A 19,954-nucleotide genomic window follows, 5' to 3' on the forward strand; every position below is an offset into this window, starting at 1 on the left:
GCATATGTTGTGTGTTCATGATTGTGAAGTTGTATCATTTCATCATGCTGAATGATATCAAACAGCCAGTTTGCTTGGTGATTATAAAATTGCTGGTAAACATGCTCATAAATCTATTAAGCTTCTAAATGTGTATCATACCCATAAAGATTAGGCAGAGAACTTTGACACTACTACAGAATAAGACACACACTGTAACACACACACACAGTATGGATCGATGGACACATAACGCCACATGTATTCTTTACAACAGCTCATATATTATGGGGTGGTTTTATAGTGCATTTTCCTGTAGTCTTACAGATGTACACTTACTGCTTCTACTAATATAGCACTGTCCAGAATAGACTACACTAATAATATACATTTGTATATGATATAGTAAATAAGTTACTGCTACCCCCTGAATTCTGCAACTGGAGTGACATATAATCACTAAAAAGTGACAACTTTATAGCACATGTACATGTACCACTTAATAATCTTTACAATAGAATAAAAGTTGAATACCAGTGTACAGTAACATTACATTGTACATGTACATTGTACATGAATACATGTATTATCCTGACCTCTACATTGCCACTGATAAGGCCACACCAATTTATTTTCTTGGTTAACAGAATAAAAAAAAATTTAAAAAATGTTAGACTAGAAAAATAACATGAAAACAGAATCTCAGAGGAAAGTCTGTACTTTGGTGCACACAACATCAGGGAGTGAACAGGGTCAGATGCTTTTCACCCCAGCCTTCTGTTTTCATGATATTTTTTTCTAAAATAAAAATAAAAATCCGTTAACCAAGAAATTAGATTGGTGTGGCCTAATGGCCAAATTTTTCTCATCATTCCGGAAGCCTGTCATCATCATCATCATTAGCGTCTTCCAACAAGATGCCAAGCATTCTCTTTCTGGTGCTTCTCCTGACACCCTTCCTGGGCTGCTCCTTTATTTCACTTACAGGATTGAAGTGCGATGGATGCCAATCACCATCATTGTCTGACAGATTTTCATGAAGCTCTATTGCTTGTTTTATGATTACATGAGCCTGTTGTCCGCTGGCGTCTTCAGCAAAGCCACCTGGAAGGCTATGGGATTGTATGGGTGACCCTGGCATGCCAACGACTTGCTGGCTTGTTGGAGTAGCCATGTCCAGGGATTGTCCTAGTGTGTGAAGAAGGGTGGTAGCTCCAAGAGCGTGGTTACCCCCTGCTCCAGAGGCGACTAAAGTTTGGAAGATGCCGGCTCGTACCAGATCCTGGCGGGTGGTGCTACGGATGCGGTTGTTGGTGTAGGTCAGGCTCAGCCCTGCGTCTATGGAGATGCCCTTCATCATGTAGACAAGGTAGTTCTGTCCTGGAGGGTGTTCCTTGAACCACCTGAAAAAGGGTTAGAGAATGGTATAAAGCAATTTATTCCATGCTTTTATGATATTCTAAAGAAAAAAATCTGAACGGACGGATTCCTGTAAAATTCTGGGAATTCTAGGAATTTGGGCGCCCTTAAAGGAAAAAGTCTAGTAAAACCTGGATTATGCTTCATTGTAATATGTTACGAGCTGCATTGTACTAGCACTTTAGAGTAGACTATACTATATTGTTGATATTGATGGCTTTAGTGTGTGTGAGGACAACTTGTAAAGGTGCGTATGCATCTGTTTTACCTAATCTCCAAGCAGATCTATCTGTGGCAATGACAGTAATCTGGGCTAACAATACTGCTTTTGCCATTTGGATACAGCGTCATTACAACCGATAGATCTGATTGGATATAAGTTTTCCCCTCCCTTAAACATTGTGATTGTGATAAAATCAAGTTAGAAATTAAAAAAACAAACTCTTGACCTACCTGCCACTCCTAGCCAGCCTGCCCCGTACCGGCTTCTGCAGAAGGGAGTTGCAGAGCGTGTTCAGCCTCTTCAGGTACAGCTTCGTCACGGCGACCGGACAGAGTGGCCCGCCGGTCGCGTACATCCGGTCTTCTATCTGCTGGCCTCCCTTTACTGGTCTCCTGAGGGTGAAGTAGGCGTCCTTTCTCCCTGAGTAACGGGTATAAAATGTTGAAATATACTTTATATCTTCAAACGTCGATGAAGGTTAGACATCCAGGTAATAAAAAAACAGTTATACAAGCAACTGGATATGATTTTGGAGACGGTCAGATGTTTCAATTAGCATCCACTACTTTTCGTCAGTGACTCTGAGCAAGATTTGTCGAACAGCACTGGTTTTTAACCACAAACTATTTATCTCTTGAAATGTGAATCTGTGGTCTTACCGAATGACGGAGGAAGTAATGAAGTTTGGTTCAAACACAATGACGTACAACTGTTTGGTAGCTTGTAAACGTGAACTCTTGTTAACTGAAATTGTAATTAATACATGTGCTATATGTATTTGTTGTACCAAAAAATAAATGTAAAATGTAACTCCGTTTAAATAATTGTCTTTGAATGTGCAATAAACTGTACATGTACACAGAATCCAGTGGTCAAACATTCTGCTTCAATCTTTCATATACAAAATGTACTGTAGTCTAAGAAGTTAAAACTAGTGTTGTGTAATTTCCATTGCCTATGTATCTGTCTGTCCATAAATGTTGACTCTCCAATTATCAGCTATGCTGCCTCAAGAGTCGGTGTAATGTATTGTCACAGTAGCATTTGACAATAAATAAAATAACTTAAGACCAGAAACTGAGATATCACACCTTGGTTGTGCAGGGTGAGGTCTTTCTTTTTCAGCATGAGCCACTCGTTGGTGGTCTTGACGTGGAAGTGGACGGTGAAGTAGAACCAGATGAGCCGCTGTAAGCTGTTCGGGGTGGACGTGCCCAGGGTTCCGGAGTCAAACAGTTTCTGCAGGTCGGGGAAGCTGATCGCCTTGATCCCGACCTCAAACCCAATGGGACACTCTTTCACCACCTGAGAACAGACGGTGACTAAGATCCTGTTTGTAATTATCTTCGCCGAGAAACTCGGAGAAGATTATGTTTTCGGTTGAGACATAGCCATGCACCTGTTGGTTGGGTCTGTATGTAGGTCAAGAGCATAACTAAAGAAAGCTTTGATGAATCTTTTCGATTTTTGGTAGTTGTGAAGTGGTGGTGCAAAGAAAGGTCAAATTCAAAAATGGTTCATCTTGCGTTTTTCAACAGTATTGCAGCTGACTTTTCATTTTTGTGTGTTTGTATGTAGGCAAAAAAAGTGACAGAAACGTTGATGGATCTTCGTGATTTTTTGTAGGTGTGTAGATGTTGTGGAAACGGAGGTCAAGTTCTAAAATGGTTCCCGACGTTACTGACAGTTGCTCATGAATAATTAATGAGCTATCCTTATTTGGTACAAACGGCGGTTAATTTGTTCTGAACCCAAAGTAATGATGTAAGCCCTAACCTGATTGGTTGATACATGTAGCTTACCAGCGTCCTTTGCGGGTTTGCTCAAGATGAGCTTGAACAAACCCTCTGATTGGCTGAAAGCTGTTTTAGAGGTGACGTCACAAGAAGCCAGAATACCGGCCTGGAATAGCAGGGCCCCTACGCGTCTCAGGTAACGAACCAAGCGATAGCGGCCCTGCTTTAAGGATGGGCGTGACAGGTTGTTCAGTAAAATATAACCAGCTTTGCTATGATACAGGCCTGTTAATACTGGCTGTACAGATACAAATACAGAAGCTGAATCATGATAAAGGGCAGTTATACTGATTTATTTAAAAGATACCTTGAGGAGCGTCTTGTTGGCTGCGCTGAACGTCGAATCATGTGTAATGTCGAATGTGGGTTTGGCCGGATGGTTCAGCAGGTAGGTCTTGATGGTGCTGCGAAAGCCCAGCATGGTGTGCCCGCTGTAGCGTCCCCCGGACGGGTTCCGCAGCTCATAGTAGAACTGCTGCAGGAGACGACTGAGCTGGTCTGGGGGCAGCGTCTCGAAGTCTGGAGACTTGTTTCTAGACAGGCACCATTCTGTTGGGGAAAATAAAAAGTTTTAGTGAAATAAAACTTCAAATTACGGTAAAGAAAACCCTGTTCACATCACATTGTTCTTGACTTTTTGGTGCACAGCTGTGGAATTTGTGTCCTATCGGAATGACGCATTGTCTATAATAATTGTTTTTAAGACATATAGTTATGAATAGAGATGTATTTACCAAGATCCTATAGTGCCAGCGAAATGTTTGTATATATCAACTTGACGGATTATTTTGATGCTAGATGATGTAAACATACAGTGTTACCTTATTACCTTATTCCGCAATATCTACCTAAAAAACCTCTGGAGTAGATTTACTGATTCAGCTTGAAACAATAAATCTACAAATTTAAGGCTCTAAATATTTCATGGAGGTACAGTATGAGGTCTCTGAACTCTTGTTTTATGTGAAGAGACATGGATATCCTGGACATGCTATGATCTTGATTTGTGGTGGCAGCTAGCTTTAGATGTGATGAAGATGTGGAGTAAGTTTGGGGCTCCTACAATGTAAGGCCACACCAATCTAATTTGTTGTTTCTCGGATTTTTTTAGAAAAAATTATGGAGCAACTGTAGTATACAATATATAAGAATATGATCCGCTTTATACTGTAGAACAATTTCCTGAATGGGAGGTGCAGTGATTTTTTTGGTTAGAATTGGGAAAAATAGAGTTAGAGGTAAATCCAAGATAACCAACAAATTAAATTGGTGTGGCCTAAGTACAATGTAGCTTGTTCTGGAACTACAGGCCCTGGAGTGTTTTCTGTTAAAATATTCCAAAGAGGATAACAGTTACTGTTTTTACTTGTTGTATTTTAAAAGTTTTGACTTAAAAATCAGATGTGTTGTGGCAGATCTTTCCTTATAAGTTGTCCTTGTCTTGCCTCTGGCATATTTAGTAAAGTCGAAAAAATATTGTGCAAAGTTTAACATAAATTTATTCATAACATCATTGATGACATTACATGTTGTATCAACAATAAACTCAATACTTAACAGTCACAATAAATCACAGACACTTTTATAAAATAGCCAATGCTGGACAACAGGAGTGATCAAGTATACACATGAAAAGTGCTGGTAAATCTACAATCACTATCGATAGAGGTGTTATAAGCTCCCAAATACCATTATTTGTCATCGGTCTTCCAAATTAAGGGATGTTGTCTGAAACTATAGGAATAAAATATGTAGGCGAAACAATTTGATCCTGTATGCAGTGCTGTTTTCTATTCAAATCTAAATTCTTGATCCAAATGAGTCTATTCCTCACGGAGCGTTTCTATGGAGCTCAAAACAAGTGTTGACGTAGATATAACATTGCTGGCATGACTGGTACAGGAGGTTCCTAATAATTAATCACGCTGCACCATTTGGAAATGTGCGGCATTCTTCGTTTACAGCTGGTACAGACAAATGAATCTAGTTAATCTAAATAACAAATATAGCAAAACAACACGTTGTTAAAAAACAAGGGACTACGACAAATGAATGTTGAAATTTTCTTGACTACATGTACTTCAAATGAAGCAGTTTGATTTGCTTTGTCGTTGTCATTTCTTCTCTGCCATCTATCTTCTAAACCTGTATTTAAAAGTCAAATTCTTCTATCCCACACTGCTCCTCCTGTGCATTTCTTATGTTGGGAACATCAACATGATCAGAGTTTTCCACTGACATTTGTTTCTTCTCGCTGTTTTCCAGCATTGTTTCTTTCAGGGAACGTCATCACGTTATCAGGGTCATCGTCTTCGTCCGACAAACCGGTCAATCTAAGACTTGTCTGTCTTTCTGTTCTTTCTCCATCTGCCGTTCTTCTGCATTTTCTGAGTCTGGGAAGGTCATATAGGTGTGGTCAGAGTCATCGTTGGCATTTTCGGTACCAGGTAGCGTCACAGAACTAGAGGTGTGGTCAGAGTTGTCGTTGGCACTTTCGGTACCTGGAAGTGTCATATAGGTGTGGTCAGAGTTGTCGTTGGCATTTTCGGTACCAGGGAGCGTCATATAGGCGTGGTCAGAGTCATCGTTGGCATTTTCGGTACCAGGGAGTGTCACCGAGGTGTGGTCAGGGTTGTCGTTGGCACTTTCGGTCCCAGGATGCATCGCAGCGGTGTGGTCAGAGTTGTCGTTGGCACTTTCCGTACCTGGAAGTGTCATATAGGCGTGGTCAGAGTCATTGTTGGCATTTTCGGTCCCACGAAGCATCGCAACGGTATGGTCAGAGTTGTCAATGGCATTTTCGGTACCAGGGAGCGTCATATAGGCGTGGTCAGAGTCATCGTTGGCATTTTCGGTACCAGGGAGCATCATATACCCATGCTCTGATACCTCGGCGGCACTTCCAGACGTGGAGACAGGACCGTCATCTCTAGCTTTGCTCTTCCCTTCTCCGGAGCCAAGTCCAGTCCCTTGTCCTGCTGCTCCGTTCTCAGGTAACGGCATGTAGTCGTGATCTGAGTCGCTATCAGCATCAGTTGGACTTTTAATAGTCACTGTGGTGTTTGGGGCCGAACATTTGGCATTCTTGTCATTGTCATAGTGCCCAGCTGTCTGATTTTTGCTGTCAGATTCATTATCTGCCGAGGCTGGCTTAGCGTTGCTGTCGCAGAGGTTCCGTCCAAAGGTTTTCGTTTTGTTGTCATAGTGTCCCCTCGCTTGTGCCTCAGCATGAATAGTAATGATGCTTGAAACCGTTTTGTTGTTCGACACTGCTCTTGTTTTGACCAAGCCCCTCTTGATGCGATGACACGTCATTCTTTTTGCTCTAGCAGTGGAGGATGCATTCCCTGGACTCCCACCGGTCGGCTTGCCTGGCTATTTTGTGTGAGTGCTTACTCACGTCTCCACCGGAGAACTGGTCGTCATTTTCATGGTGCTGTCTTTTTGCTCCTTCGGTGTCTGAAAACTGGTCCTCGTTCTCGTAGTGACCGCCTTTGGCTCCATCCGTGTCAGAAAACTGGTCTTTATTCTCGTATTCTCCGCTCCTTACTCCTTCAGAGTCTGAAACCTGGTCATCGTTCTCGTAGTGTCCTCCTCTAGCCTCTTCCCTGTCTGAAAACTCGTCGTTGTTCTCATAATGGCCTCCAGAGGCTCCAGTTGTGTCTGAAAACTGGTCTTCATTCTCATATTGTCCTCTTCTGGCATCATCAGAAGACTGGTCATCTGGGTCGGGGTGTCCGTCTACGGCGTCATCCCTTTCCCTGTTGGACCTCTCCATGTGACTGTCTGCTTTACACCTGCCCACACAAGCAGTGATCACTCCGACGATAACGGAACATCCGCAGAAAGAACCCAGACCCGCAAGGATAAGCTGACCAGTGGACAGTTCAATGCCAGGCCAATTTGCGGCCTCCTTTTAGACACCTTTATCCACTGCTGGCGGAGTGACGGCCACGAATGTCGACGCGATCTCCGGGCTGTACGCTCTTGTGCTTTTCTCAGTGCCACTACTGACGGTCAGTAAGGCCGATACGCTTGCATTGTCTGTATGGTCAGCTGTCACCTGACACGTGTATGTGCCATCTGCATCACTTCCAACCCCTGGGATGTTCAACACGGAGTAGCACATTCTCCTTGTTTCCCAGCTAGTGACGGGCGAGCCTTTGCAAGACGATTTGCTGACGTGGGTGTAGTTCATGGAGTACTGGTAGCTTGGTGGCCTGTAGTCTCCACTTGGTGTGATCCACGCGAAAGCCAAACCTTCCTGGCAGTCTGTCCGGCAGGTAAAAGAAACGTTACCTGTGGCGGTCCCATTGTCTAAAGTAACGGAAACGTCAGGTGAGGTACACCTTAGATCCTTCAAATCGACATACCTGATGTCCTTCTCAGTGTCACCGAGCATGCATGGGAGGTGCCATCTCAGATGTTTGTTTTCGAGAAGCCATATCTTGATTTCTCTCAGCTTGCAGTCGCACTGCAGCTGATTCTTGCTTGGGGACACAAGTAGAGTGGAGATGTAGCGTAGTTCATCAACACCTGTGATTGATGTGATAGGGTTAAGACTCAGCTGAAGGGCAACCTTTGAAGTTGACCGCACCCCTCGGGGAATGCTAGAAAGACAGTTCCTATTCAGCAACAGTTTCTTCAGTCTGACGAGCCCGGCAAAAGCTCTTCTGTCGATGTGATGTATCTCGTTATCATCCAAGTTTATATAACCAAGCAGGGCCAGTCCCTTGAAAGTCTCTTGCTCCAGTCGCCTTATCTTGTTCAGACGAAGATCTAGTGCTGTCACAGACGGTAAGCTTTCAAAGGCCCCTGGTTCTAGTGCAGCCACGTTACTGTCCGAGATAGACAGACTGTCCAAAAGCTCATGACGAGGAAAATCCCCTGCCTTGATTTTTGTGATATTCTGTTGCCGTATCCACAAGTCTTTAAGACTTGGCGGCCATGATGTGGGGATGTTGAGGAAACGACAATGCGTCCAACAGGTCTGGAATGTTACAAAGCCAGCAGGAGTATCTTCGCAACAATCTAGATTTGACGGAACAGCTGTGCAACCTGCTCTGTTCCACGTCGCCACGAGTAGCAGTAGAGCGCACCAACTTCCACACCGTGCACGTGCAGATGTCATTTTGCAGTTTCAGTCTTGGGTAACATCTTTGAACTCTCCTTAGCGGCTACGTAGTGAAGAAATGCTATAAGTCTCAGCCAATGAGGAATAGACAGTCTTTCCTTTTCTGTACATACCCCGATTAAATCCAGTTTTGTTCTTACAATACTGATCTCTTCTACATCGGAGTGGATAAAATCAGTGGCCCGGATGGAGACAGGTCTCCGCAGCCCTTTCAGGTTCCTCTAGAAGAGTCTTCGACCACTTTTCACAGCCCAGTCCACTTGGACGCACAAATCTCCTCAAATGAGAGCAACATGCTCAAACTTGTTGGGCTTCTTGAATACATTTGCATGCATCATCAGATGACGTCATGGCCTAAATACCATTTCGGTTTCAAACAGATTGTACTATTTCTAAGAACCTTGTAAAGAGAGCAATCACAGACACATAAAACGGACAAATCAGTATATAGCCTTTATACTAACTCTTTCATCAAAGAAAGAATGCAGAACAGAATTTGCTCCTCTACATTGGAGTGAGAGAAATCAGCGACCCAGATATAAGAGACTGGTGTCCACAGGTTTGGTCGAGCCCTATCACTGGTTCCTCTCCGAGAGTCTTCAAGCACTTTTCACAGCCCAGTCCTCTTGGACACAAGAAATCTCCCCAAATGAGAGCAACACTTTCAAACATGTTAGGTTTCTTGAATACATTTGCATGCATCATCAGATGACGTCATGACCTAAATACCATTTTGGTTTTTTGACAAACATTTAAGCATTACACATTGGTTTTCGATAGATTGGACTATTTCTAATCTAAACTTTAAGAAGCTGTTGAAGAAAGCAATCACTTAGAAAGGACGAATCAGTCAACTTTCACATTCTTCTAACCCTCCGGTAAGAACACACGCAAAACAGATTTTGAGTACATTCTCCGACCCAGGCATTGTTGGTGAAAACGAAATAGCATATTAAGAAAAGTCTAGTATAGTTTTTTTTCATTCCAAGGCCCCTACCTGTACCTAAACCTGTGTACCCACAGTCCCTCAAATTCATTTACAATAGGTAACTAATTCAGACTGACCTTTCAGAGTCCTGATGTACCATCTGACGCTGTTGTCCTTCCGTGCACACCTCCTGCAGTTCTGCTCCAGATCTGCTATCTTCTCTGCCCCCAGCCTTCGGGAATACTCGTCGTTGACCCACGCAGTCCAGGACATCATCTCAGCGTGCTCCCTTTCTCCGTTGTCGAGTGACAGGTGGGGGATGGGGGGTAAACTTGTGCCGGGGGAGGACCACGGGTCCTGGCTGGCCTCCAGTGGGTCCAACAGTTCTGAGTTGGGAATAAAAGGGAACCCTGAATTTGGACCTTGTATCAAGTTCACTATAACATGATATATATTACATATACACGTATATATATAGTGGCATCATACAAGTTCTGAAATTGGAGTTTGTAAACATGTAGAATCCTGTTAAAGATCTATGAATCGATTAGATTGTGCCACTACTGACATTTTGAGAACTGTGGCTGCAGTTTCTTCAACACACACACACACACACACACACACACACACACACACACACACACACACACCACGCATGCACATACTCACCACACACACATGCACACACACACACACAAACAGACACACATGTACAAACACCAGACGCAGACCTTCCATTCTCTTTATCTGCAGGCACATGACTTGTGTTATATCATATAGATGACAGAAACATGAATAAACAGTTAAGACAAATGTTTATTTAAGCTTCAGCTATCATATGAAGAAAGCTGAATAGAAAATCTTGCTGATTTCTACACCCAATAAATATGTTTAATCAACATAGATTTTCATCTTTGTAACACGTTAAATATCCCACCACCTACATGTAACAGTATTAGACTTTAGCTCATATTAATCTCCATGAAAAATGGAGATACAGTTTTGGGTGTGTCTGTTTGTCTGTCTGTGTTTCCGGACTACTGTAGTCAGCATAACTCAAGAACCTCTTGATGGATTACGATTATATTTGGTATGTAGGCAGGTGTTGGGAAGCCAATATTAGAGGTCGATTTTGGGCCCCCTCGTATGTGACCTTGGTACTGCAGCAGAACTTCAGTTTTGGTATCTTTTGACCTGGAAGTGCTATGGTCTTTATTTTTAGGTGGCAGATAGCTTGTGATGTACTGAATAAGTGGTGTAGGTTTGGGCCCTCCAGCGGCTTGCTCTGGAACTGCAGGGACGCTAGTGTGAAAATCTTCTTAGGAGAATAACTGAACAAAGGATTTTCATGATATTTAGTATGCAGGTAGGTTAGACAGAGATGAAGTGCAAATTATGCTAATTGGGATATAATTTGCATAACTAATGAGGAAAATCTATATTTGCAGTGTTTTCCATTATAACTATAAGACTCAACTACATGTAACCTATGTAGTTTATGGCAAGTGGAGCATCAACAGATACCAATTATGCAAATAAATTCCTAATTCGCATAATTAATGCAAAAACGCCATAATTAATCTAATTGGAAAATCATAGGACTGTCAATATTGCAACATGTGTAAGTTAGATAAAGGTGTTTATGACCAAGCATATATTATATAAATGTGTAAGCCATTTGCATAAACAGAAGTTTTCATGGAGATATGAGGTCTTCAAACTCTTCACCTCTGTCATAAAATGAAGGAGCTTAGAAGTTACATACGGTATTTTTGGTGCTGCTGATAGGTATATTTTGTACACAGTGAAACTATGGGTAAAAAAAGTAGACAAAAAACAGTATCTTTTTTAAAAAGATCATCTGCTGGAGTGTTCTGCATGTACAGTTGACATGTGACGCCTTAGCTGCCTGCTGGAGCCGATATAGTTCTTATGGCAGATCAGGCGAAGGTCTTTTGCCCCTTGTGGGTTGCAATTGTCTGGTGTTGTTTAAGAGCCTTGGGCCACTTGAACGATGCCGGACAGGTGGGACACTTGCACATTCTGGTCTCATGTCCCGTATGAGTCTTCTTGTGCTCTTCAAGGTGGGACAGGCGGTGGAAGAGCTTTCCACATGTGTCACATTTTTCCTTTGGTGTAACATGGGTTTTACTCTTGTGTCGGTACAGTAAAGATCTGGTCGAAAACTTGTGCCCATGATCCTTGCATCCATGTTTCTTCTGAGCATGGACAGACTTGTGAGCCATGTATCTTCCATACGACTTGTAGGTTATGTCACAACGGTCACACTGAAATGCCTTGGCCTTGTTGGTACAGTCAGGTGGATGTTTTGTCGTGGGTTTTACTCCTGTTTTACTCCTGTGTTGGTACAGTAAAGTTCTGGTCGAAAACTTGCTACCACAGTCTATGCATCCGTGTTTCTTCTGAGCATGGACAGACTTGTGTGCTATGTATCGTCTGTAGGACTTGAAGGTTATGTCACAATGGTCGCACTGAAATGTCTTGCCCTTGTCGGTTAAGTCCTGTTGCAGGGCAGTTTTGTCATGGGAAGACTTGGAGCATGTGTCGCAGATGCTGGTGTTGTTGCTCGAGGATTCTGAGGTGAAGACTTTTCCACAGAGTTCACACAGGAGGTTTTGTTGCTCTGAAAGGTAAGAAGCAGGCTATCAGTTATGACCGTCACTGTTCACTAGCATGATGAAATAAGCAGGAAATGGAAAATTTTACTTAGAATTGGCCGTCATTTTCTTATTCATGTATAGAAGGAAGAAGGTTTGTTTCCATTCAATTCACAATTACAACATCTCACAACATGATTATCCAAGTTCGCTTGAAACATTACCCACCTTTAATGGTGGCGTCCATCCTAGCTCTGGACCGATGACCCGCTGATGGCACACACAGATTTCAGGTAATCTTCAGACTGGGTAGAATTTGACCACTTGGCAGAAAGGTGGTCCAGAATGTGTAGTGGAGATCTTGCTACTTTATAATTGCATATTGTGGCATAGCCCTTATTGTTACTTTCTACAGGATTTTCTTGGTGACTATATTATATAGTGTACATGTATGAGCTGTGCCGGTTAACAGCAGGCGTTGGGGGTAAAGCGGATTGGTGGTAGAACTAGAAAAGCAGATTAGCAGCAGGGGCAAAGAGGAACAGTGGGGCAAAGCAGAATTTTGTTGGGGCAAAGAGGCATAGGATCACAGGGGGCAAAGCAGAAGTCAGGTGGTGGTGATCAAGGAGAGATGGAGGGAGCTTCATCGTCCTATCTTGTCATACCAGTACTGCAGCCAGTTCAGCGCTCCTTGAATTGGTTTGCTTCATGTGCGAGCCTACATTCTTGATTGGTGACATTCGGACCCAGTTTGCAGTCTAAGCTCTAAGTTTGTCTAAGTCTGTTCTAAACACTATTCACATATCCATGTAGTAAAAGACAAATTTCAAGAATAAACATTAGGCATACCTTGTTTGACAACCACATCTCCCATTGCACTCTGGCTGGCTGACTGGTCACTGTTTTCCTCTGGTTCTGTTAACATTTCAACCAAAGATTCTGGAACAGTCATTCTCGATGCTGAAACCACACTAGACATTGTCATTTCCGATGCTGAAACCACACTGGGTATTGTTCTGGAGGGTTGAGGTGTCTCCACACTCAAACTGGGTGCACCGTTCAAGCTACTTATAGGTGCAGTACCCACAAACACAGGTAGCTGTCGGACTAAGGGTTCTATTTCCAGTGTTTTTGCAGCCTGTAGGACGTCTGCTATGATCCCGGTGGGACAGTGGAGGTTGGAGGTGTAGATGTAGTCCAGGACGACGGAGAACACCTCTGCAGAGATGAAGCTCAGGTCCAGAGTCTCGATCGTGGGCCTCTTGGGGAAGCACAGCACTCCCTGGGAAACAAAGGACAACAGTAGCATAAGATGCATACTTGCTTGTCAGGCTCACAGCCTTTTTTCTCCTAATATACGTCAGGTAGAAAATACTCTCCTATGAATCCCCATTTTTCCTGGAAATATGTAGGTCAAGTTGAAGAAATTTGAAGGACCATTTGCAACATAAAAACTCTTTAAAGAGTAATAGATTATCAGTTATACATGTATAAAGTAACATAATAATTACCAATTGATATAAATGTTACATATATATGTCACAGTAGAGATGGCGATTCAGGACAATCAACGATTGTCCTAGGACAGACTGCGATCGCCATCTGTCCTAGGACAATCGCCGATTCTACTAGTGGAGATTGCGATCGCAATCTGTCCTAGGACAAACGGCGATTCTACTTGGACAAATTCTGCGATCGCGATCTGTCCTACGACAATCGCCGATTCTACTAGGACAAACGGTGATTCTACTTGGACAAATTCTGATTAGATGGAAATGCTTTGGAAAATAGAATAAATCATTGCATTACATTTCAATCATGTTTAATATGCCACCTACATTTCACAATTATTAACTACTTTAGGTTTCAAAATCTTATCCAGTTGCTTGAGTAATTATTTTTGGCGTATTTTAGGTGAATTAGTTCAAATTTCATGATGGATAAATTTCATGTGAATATGTTTTCTGATAAAGTAATTCCTGATTAAGTTGAGCGACAAAATTTTAATAATGTGTGAAAGATATCAGTTGGAACAATGAGGTCTTATCCTTGGTTGGAAGAAGGTTATCGAACAATATTTCGGTATGCGAATTTTGAGGCGTCAAGATACTCACAGTTTCACACCAGTCCTATATCATTTCACAGACATATACTGACTGATTTCACAACTTTGGCATAACAATAAGAATTAGAGGGTGATCAAACATTTTTGCTGTATATTGCTGTTTCCTTTATCTTAGCATCATTTGAGTTTTGATCAGAGTTTGTAAATACTGAATAAAATCATGGTTTATAAAAAAATATTGCTGTTTCCTTAACATCTTAGCATCATTAAGTTTGAATCGCCGTTTCACAACTTTGGTATAACGATAAAAATTAGAGGGTGATCAAACATTTTTGCTGTATATTGCTGTTTCCTTTGTCTTAGCATCATTTAAGTTTTGATCAGAGTTTGTAAATACTAAATAAAATCATGGTTTATAAAAAAATATTGCTGTTTCCTTAATATCTTAGCATCATTAAATTTGAATCGCCGTTTGTCCTAGGACAGATTGCGATCGCAATCTCTACTAGTAGAATCGGCGATTGTCCTAGGACAGATGGCGATCGCTGTCTGTCCTAGGACAAACGGCGATCGCGATCTGTCCTAGGACAATCGCCGATTGTCCTGAATCGCCATCTCTACTGTGACATATATATATGTGGCATGCTTTTTAGGATATCTAAATAGCTGAATGAACATGTGTACCTTATTTTGTATTTTGGTCTGCTACTAATCATGATTCAAAGCAGAATAGCCAAATTCATCAAGAATATAATCTCCAAACAGAATCTTTCATTGGCCAATGCTACTGCTTTTGCCCTTTGGATAATGTCAATGTCATTGGCACCAATAGATCTGCTTGTAGATTAAAAATTCCTGTGAAATGTTCCTGTTTACCTGCACAAAGATGCCGTGGAAGTGCCCGCTGCTGGCAGCCAGGACGGCCTGGTGACAGTGGAACTTCTGTCCGCCCGCCAACACCGACACGTCGCACAGCTGGCCCTGCAGACGCATGGTGTTCAGCTGGGACAGGACTCCGTGCTCCTGGAGATGGAAACAAAATTAAGAAAACTGTCTTCAATCGAATGAATGTAGGGCAAAATCTTGACCCTCTGAAACGCTAATTCTCTATTAAACTTAGTCGGTAGACAAAGCTAAGTATAATGACATCTCTATTGGTAAAAAAAACCCAGAAGAGTTTTAACTTAATTTTTGGCAACGCCCACACACCACACCCCAACTATCCATAATCTCCAAGCAGATCCAACAGTTGCAAAGCATTAACAATTTCTTCAGCCAGTTGGATACGATCTTTGCAACCGTTGGTTCTGCTTGGAGATTAACCATCCAAACAGGGAATGACACCTGTGCTGCTGCCACTACATAGTTGTTGAATTATTTAGAATCTTCAGTTGAATCAAGGGCATTATATGTCCTTGGTTGAATTGAACGTAAGTGTCTCTTTGCATTGCTACTGTAACGGCAATAAAACACATAATAAAGCAATAAAGCACTCTACCTGTCAACTGTCTTATATTTATGCTATTTCTTTCTTTTGGATGTTATGCTTAAAATACAGCCTTTTCCTTATCAAAGTTCCCCCAATGACAGGTCTGTCCCTTAGGATATTCTACCATGCCACTCACCTGTTGTGGGAACTGAAGATGGATCATCTCCCCTGTCGACAAGTTATTCCTCACCACAGAGCTACAGAGGGCTAAAGAAATAACTTAGTCATTAGTTATTGTTACAATATCATACTTTATGTTAGCCGTGGCGACTAACGAAGGGTGTTTTTGCTTGATATTACATTCACTATCGCTTCTAAGTTGTGGGGCACGCCACCAATTCCATTCCGGAAACACTATAACAGTGCACTATAGTCAATAGAGAAGAGAACCAGGCCGCCATTTTCCTGCAAAATGACGTATTATCAACAGTCAGCCTGATTGGCCAGGCTCAGTCATGTGAATAAACGCATCAATCAGGAGCCAATCAGGCTGACTGTTGATATTACATCGTCCAAGGAAAACAGCCGGACAAACTTTTTCCGGAATGGAATTGGTGGCGTACCCCACGGCTAAGAAGGGATAGTATATGTAATATCAAGCAAAAACACCCTTCGTTCGTCGCCATGGCTAACTTTATGACTATATGTACATGTATATAGGGCTTATATAACTAGTATAAGGAGTACGTTATTAGGTATAAGGCCATGTTCATATATATATATTCATTGTGTTGAAATATCTGTCCACAAATGCCTCATGTTCCACAGCAAAGCCTAATCAAACAGCAGTGTTACAGCTGAGAAATTTGCTATTTCATGTATTTTTGGGACGTCCATTTTAATTGAGGTCAATGGTCAACTACTATATTCATCACGTTTTAGACATTTTTTCGGCGTGAAAGCGGAAGTCTGGCAAAAATAGCTGCCGAATGGATTCAAGAGAAATACACATTGTAAAACAATAGATACAAAGGTTTCCATGAAAAATCTTAAAGGGCCAAAGATCACTAAAATGTTCAGATTTATGTATGTGGGTGCCTTTAAACGTGGACGACCAAACTTCACAAAAATCGCGTCCTTACAGGCATTTTCCGCCCACAAATTGCCAGAAAACATACCAGCATGGTCACTGAATATTCTGTCAACATCGAAACCTTTAGAAACTCTCACCTTTAGGCACAGACGCCGGTGGACTGAACCACAACAAAGCGACGTGGTGTAACTGTGACCCCCAGCAGACGAGACGCTTCGGTAATGACCTCTGTCCTGAGAACGAGATCGAGGGCAGGATTTAGAGACCTGGTTACCCGTATCGTATCAAAACGTATCAGATGACGATATTCTAACAACTTGATCGGAATGATGAGTTTGGGTGTCCGCCCATACACTGGAGGTTCTAGATACCGATACTGAAGGTTTTTGTCTTTTTGTGTCATGATTTGTTTCATGGTTGTAAATTTGAGGCCTTACCGAGAGCATTTTTTTAGGTGTAGCCATGGTGCTGAAACACATGTCACAATCAAAGCCGGTAAGGGGAACTTTAATGAGTTATAGTTTTGGTGCGTGAAATGCATTGGGAAAGTGTTACAGAGGCTAAATAATTTTCATTGGTTTCTTGGTTCTATTATATTTCTCAACCATTTTCCTCTTTCTTTATACAAATCTTTATCTTCCGAAAGCTTCAATTCAGCACCTTTTTTGGTTGTTGTGCGATCCCATGGTTGAAACTTTCAGTTTGAACGGCGCACATGCACGGTGACAGAAAACGACAGAAAAGTTGGGCTGAGAGAAACTCGCACACAATATGAAACGGGTGCGTTGTACAATTATGCAGTAAAGACGGAAAGATTGAATACTGCCAGCAACTTTTTTTGATATGGCGTAACGCTAGTTCCGCTGAACGCCACCTTGCATGCGGAATGATGCAGTTTCTAACACTAGTAATACCCATATTCTACTATGACGGCGCTCTCCCCACGCGCTCTCTGCGACCTTAAGTCTAACAGAGCGCTCAACGAATTTCATAGATAAGAATATTTTTTATGCTTTGCGTGTTTTGTTGTCTTTTCAGCAATACCTTTACATCTTGCATGATATTCCTGAATCCAATTCATTATGAAATCAAGGATTAGACAAATCCAATTTAGGTTGCAGCGATAGCTGAAAATGAAAACTGATGGTCCCCAACTGGACCGGAAGTTAATTAGAAGTATCCATATCCATATGATTATCGACAATAATATTGGGCCTGGGATCGACTCACATGGAAGATAATAAGGTTAACAGGTTTGTACGTGTTGAAAATTTCTTCTGAAAACGGTAGACAATTGTGCTACATCAATTTTTCATTTCTATTGTAATAATTATTCAGCACAGCTGTTAAGGTGAAAAAAACGTAGGAAATATAAATGCAAATGTACATGGGGCATGTAATGTGTGTTGCCTAGACGTAGTAGTCTGGATGTAATACGAGTATGACATAAGACCGTGTTTTGTGTGAATACAAAATTGTGCTCAGAGGCTCTGAACTCCTTTGTGGGGGGAGTACTTTGAAGTGCTTTGCACTTTTGAAGCAATAATTCTTTATTAGAAATTGCAACAATACAATACACAGTGGAACGCCAGGCACTGACAAGCTGATGTTACGGACCACTCAACATTACAATTACATTACACTGAATACGACAATAATAAGACACTTCGGCAATTCATAGCATGATGCAATATCAAATAATACATGATACAATATAAAACTGCATTAGAGTACGCAGTTTAGAGGTGTCTCAGCTGGAAGCTAGAGGGCAGCAAATCTTTTTGTTGTTGCAATGTAAGTGTGTAGTGCCCCAGACAGTTGTTTGTTAATCGGACAAGGTTGTGGGTAGCTGACCCCTGGAGTAAGAGAGATACGGTAGGGTACCGGTGTTGTTGTGCAAGATGTTCAACGGTGGATGAGAGGTTGTTACGCAGGTCAGAGTATAGGGGGCAGTGCAGCAAGTAGTGCTGGGCGGTTTCAGTGAAGGCCCCACAGGCACACGTCTTCTCCTTGATCTTCATCTTATGCAGGGTGCTGTTCAGTTGGCTCCATGCAAATGGTAGAAATTTGGTAAAATGGTAATCATGCAAATGGTAAATTCGGAAATTCCAAATGTACCTGTCCCTTGCAATGTCTGAGCGATCCGATAAGTAACAGAGCTTTTCTATAAGTTTTGATACCAATAGTTAAGCGATTGCTGTCTCACTGATGCATGGCAAACGTTCGAATCAATCGTACTTTTAACTGCCACAAAATATAACGTTACCATAACAAAATTACCGAATTACACCATCTCCTTGATTACACGGAAAAAAAAACAATATATTGCAAAGCGCTTTTCACTTACTCGAGAGTCATTTTGCATTATATTCAATAATTCCATATGGGAACTGGGGAATCTGCGATGATCGAACAATCTGCAACCATATGCATTTCAGTGCGCTTTTTTTCAGGGACAATGGCACATCCGTGTGCCGCAGTAGATTTAGAACTGTTGACCTTCTTCATATATAGATGAATACAATGATCAAATGTGCTCTTGATAACCTTTCTGTTATGTATCGTTTGCAACACTCTAGAAATGTGTAATGTGAAGTTCTGCGCTGAATGGATATAGGTAACTAACTAAAAGTCTACTAGTAACAACTATGTAATAATCATACCAGTATACCTGTTTAGACGTATATGAGGGTGGATGTAATGTTATCGCCTCCTTTTATTTCCCCAACAAAAGAACCTGGCCCCGAGATGTTGAAAATCGCGATGGCGAAAATCGGGGTTGGGGTGAGGGTCATAGAAAGTTTTTAAGAATCTGTTGAATCGTTGTGTAATAATCATTATGAAGAATATAATTGTAATTGAATCTAATTGCTTGTACTGGATTACCGCATTTTCAGACGTTTCAAGTGTCCACCTGAGACTTTTCGTCAGCCAGTGAAGGAAATATTACGGAACATCTAGTTCCTGGCATATAAACAAAACAGGTAATGGCTGTTCTATAATGTCTGTTAATATAACAAAGCTAAGATTTCAAAGCTTCCCAGGCGCGGCGCCGGCGAAAAATGTGTCGAGAGGGCGTCGTCCCTCAAAACTCAATTTGAAACCCTACTGTGTTTTTTCACATATATAGCGATGCTATGAAACTTAGTTTACTCCTCAAAATTCCGGAAATATCTTTTCAATGGGTTAAGGTTTTAGATTTTCCAGCAGGTGCATGTCAAGCATGGCATGACAAAAGTCAAGCTGATTATTGATAACAGGTCTTCTGTA

General features: G+C 41.7%; 1 protein-coding gene across 1 annotated transcript; it reads right to left on the reverse strand.

Annotated features, from left to right (window-relative positions):
• Positions 1-211: 211 nt before the first annotated feature.
• On the reverse strand, positions 212-15,849 carry LOC136431286 (uncharacterized). Its single transcript, XM_066422620.1, has 8 exons — positions 15,788-15,849; positions 15,039-15,185; positions 12,947-13,379; positions 9,617-9,865; positions 3,725-3,966; positions 2,713-2,926; positions 1,852-2,041; positions 212-1,382 (listed from the first exon to the last, which is right to left on the reverse strand). Exons 1-8 carry the CDS (start codon positions 15,812-15,814, stop codon positions 848-850), a joined length of 2,037 nt encoding a protein of 678 aa, XP_066278717.1. The 5' UTR covers positions 15,815-15,849; the 3' UTR covers positions 212-847.
• Positions 15,850-19,954: the final 4,105 nt, after the last annotated feature.

The sequence above is a fragment of the Branchiostoma lanceolatum genome, chromosome 3 (genome assembly GCF_035083965.1).
Source record: "Branchiostoma lanceolatum isolate klBraLanc5 chromosome 3, klBraLanc5.hap2, whole genome shotgun sequence".
Classification (NCBI taxonomy): Eukaryota; Metazoa; Chordata; class Leptocardii; order Amphioxiformes; family Branchiostomatidae; genus Branchiostoma; species Branchiostoma lanceolatum.

What these genes read in the sequence shown, in the direction of transcription:
- LOC136431286 (XM_066422620.1), bottom strand. Translation starts at nt 15,814, where the DNA reads ATGATCCATCTTCAGTTCCCACAACAG. An exon ending in AGATGTGGTTGTCAAACAAG is followed by an intron (nt 9,866 to 12,946) that starts GTATGCCTAATG and finishes TTCCCAACTCAG; the next exon opens with AACTGTTGGACCCACTGGAG. An exon ending in GTACATCAGGACTCTGAAAG is followed by an intron (nt 3,967 to 9,616) that starts GTCAGTCTGAAT and finishes TTTCCCCAACAG; the next exon opens with AATGGTGCCTGTCTAGAAAC.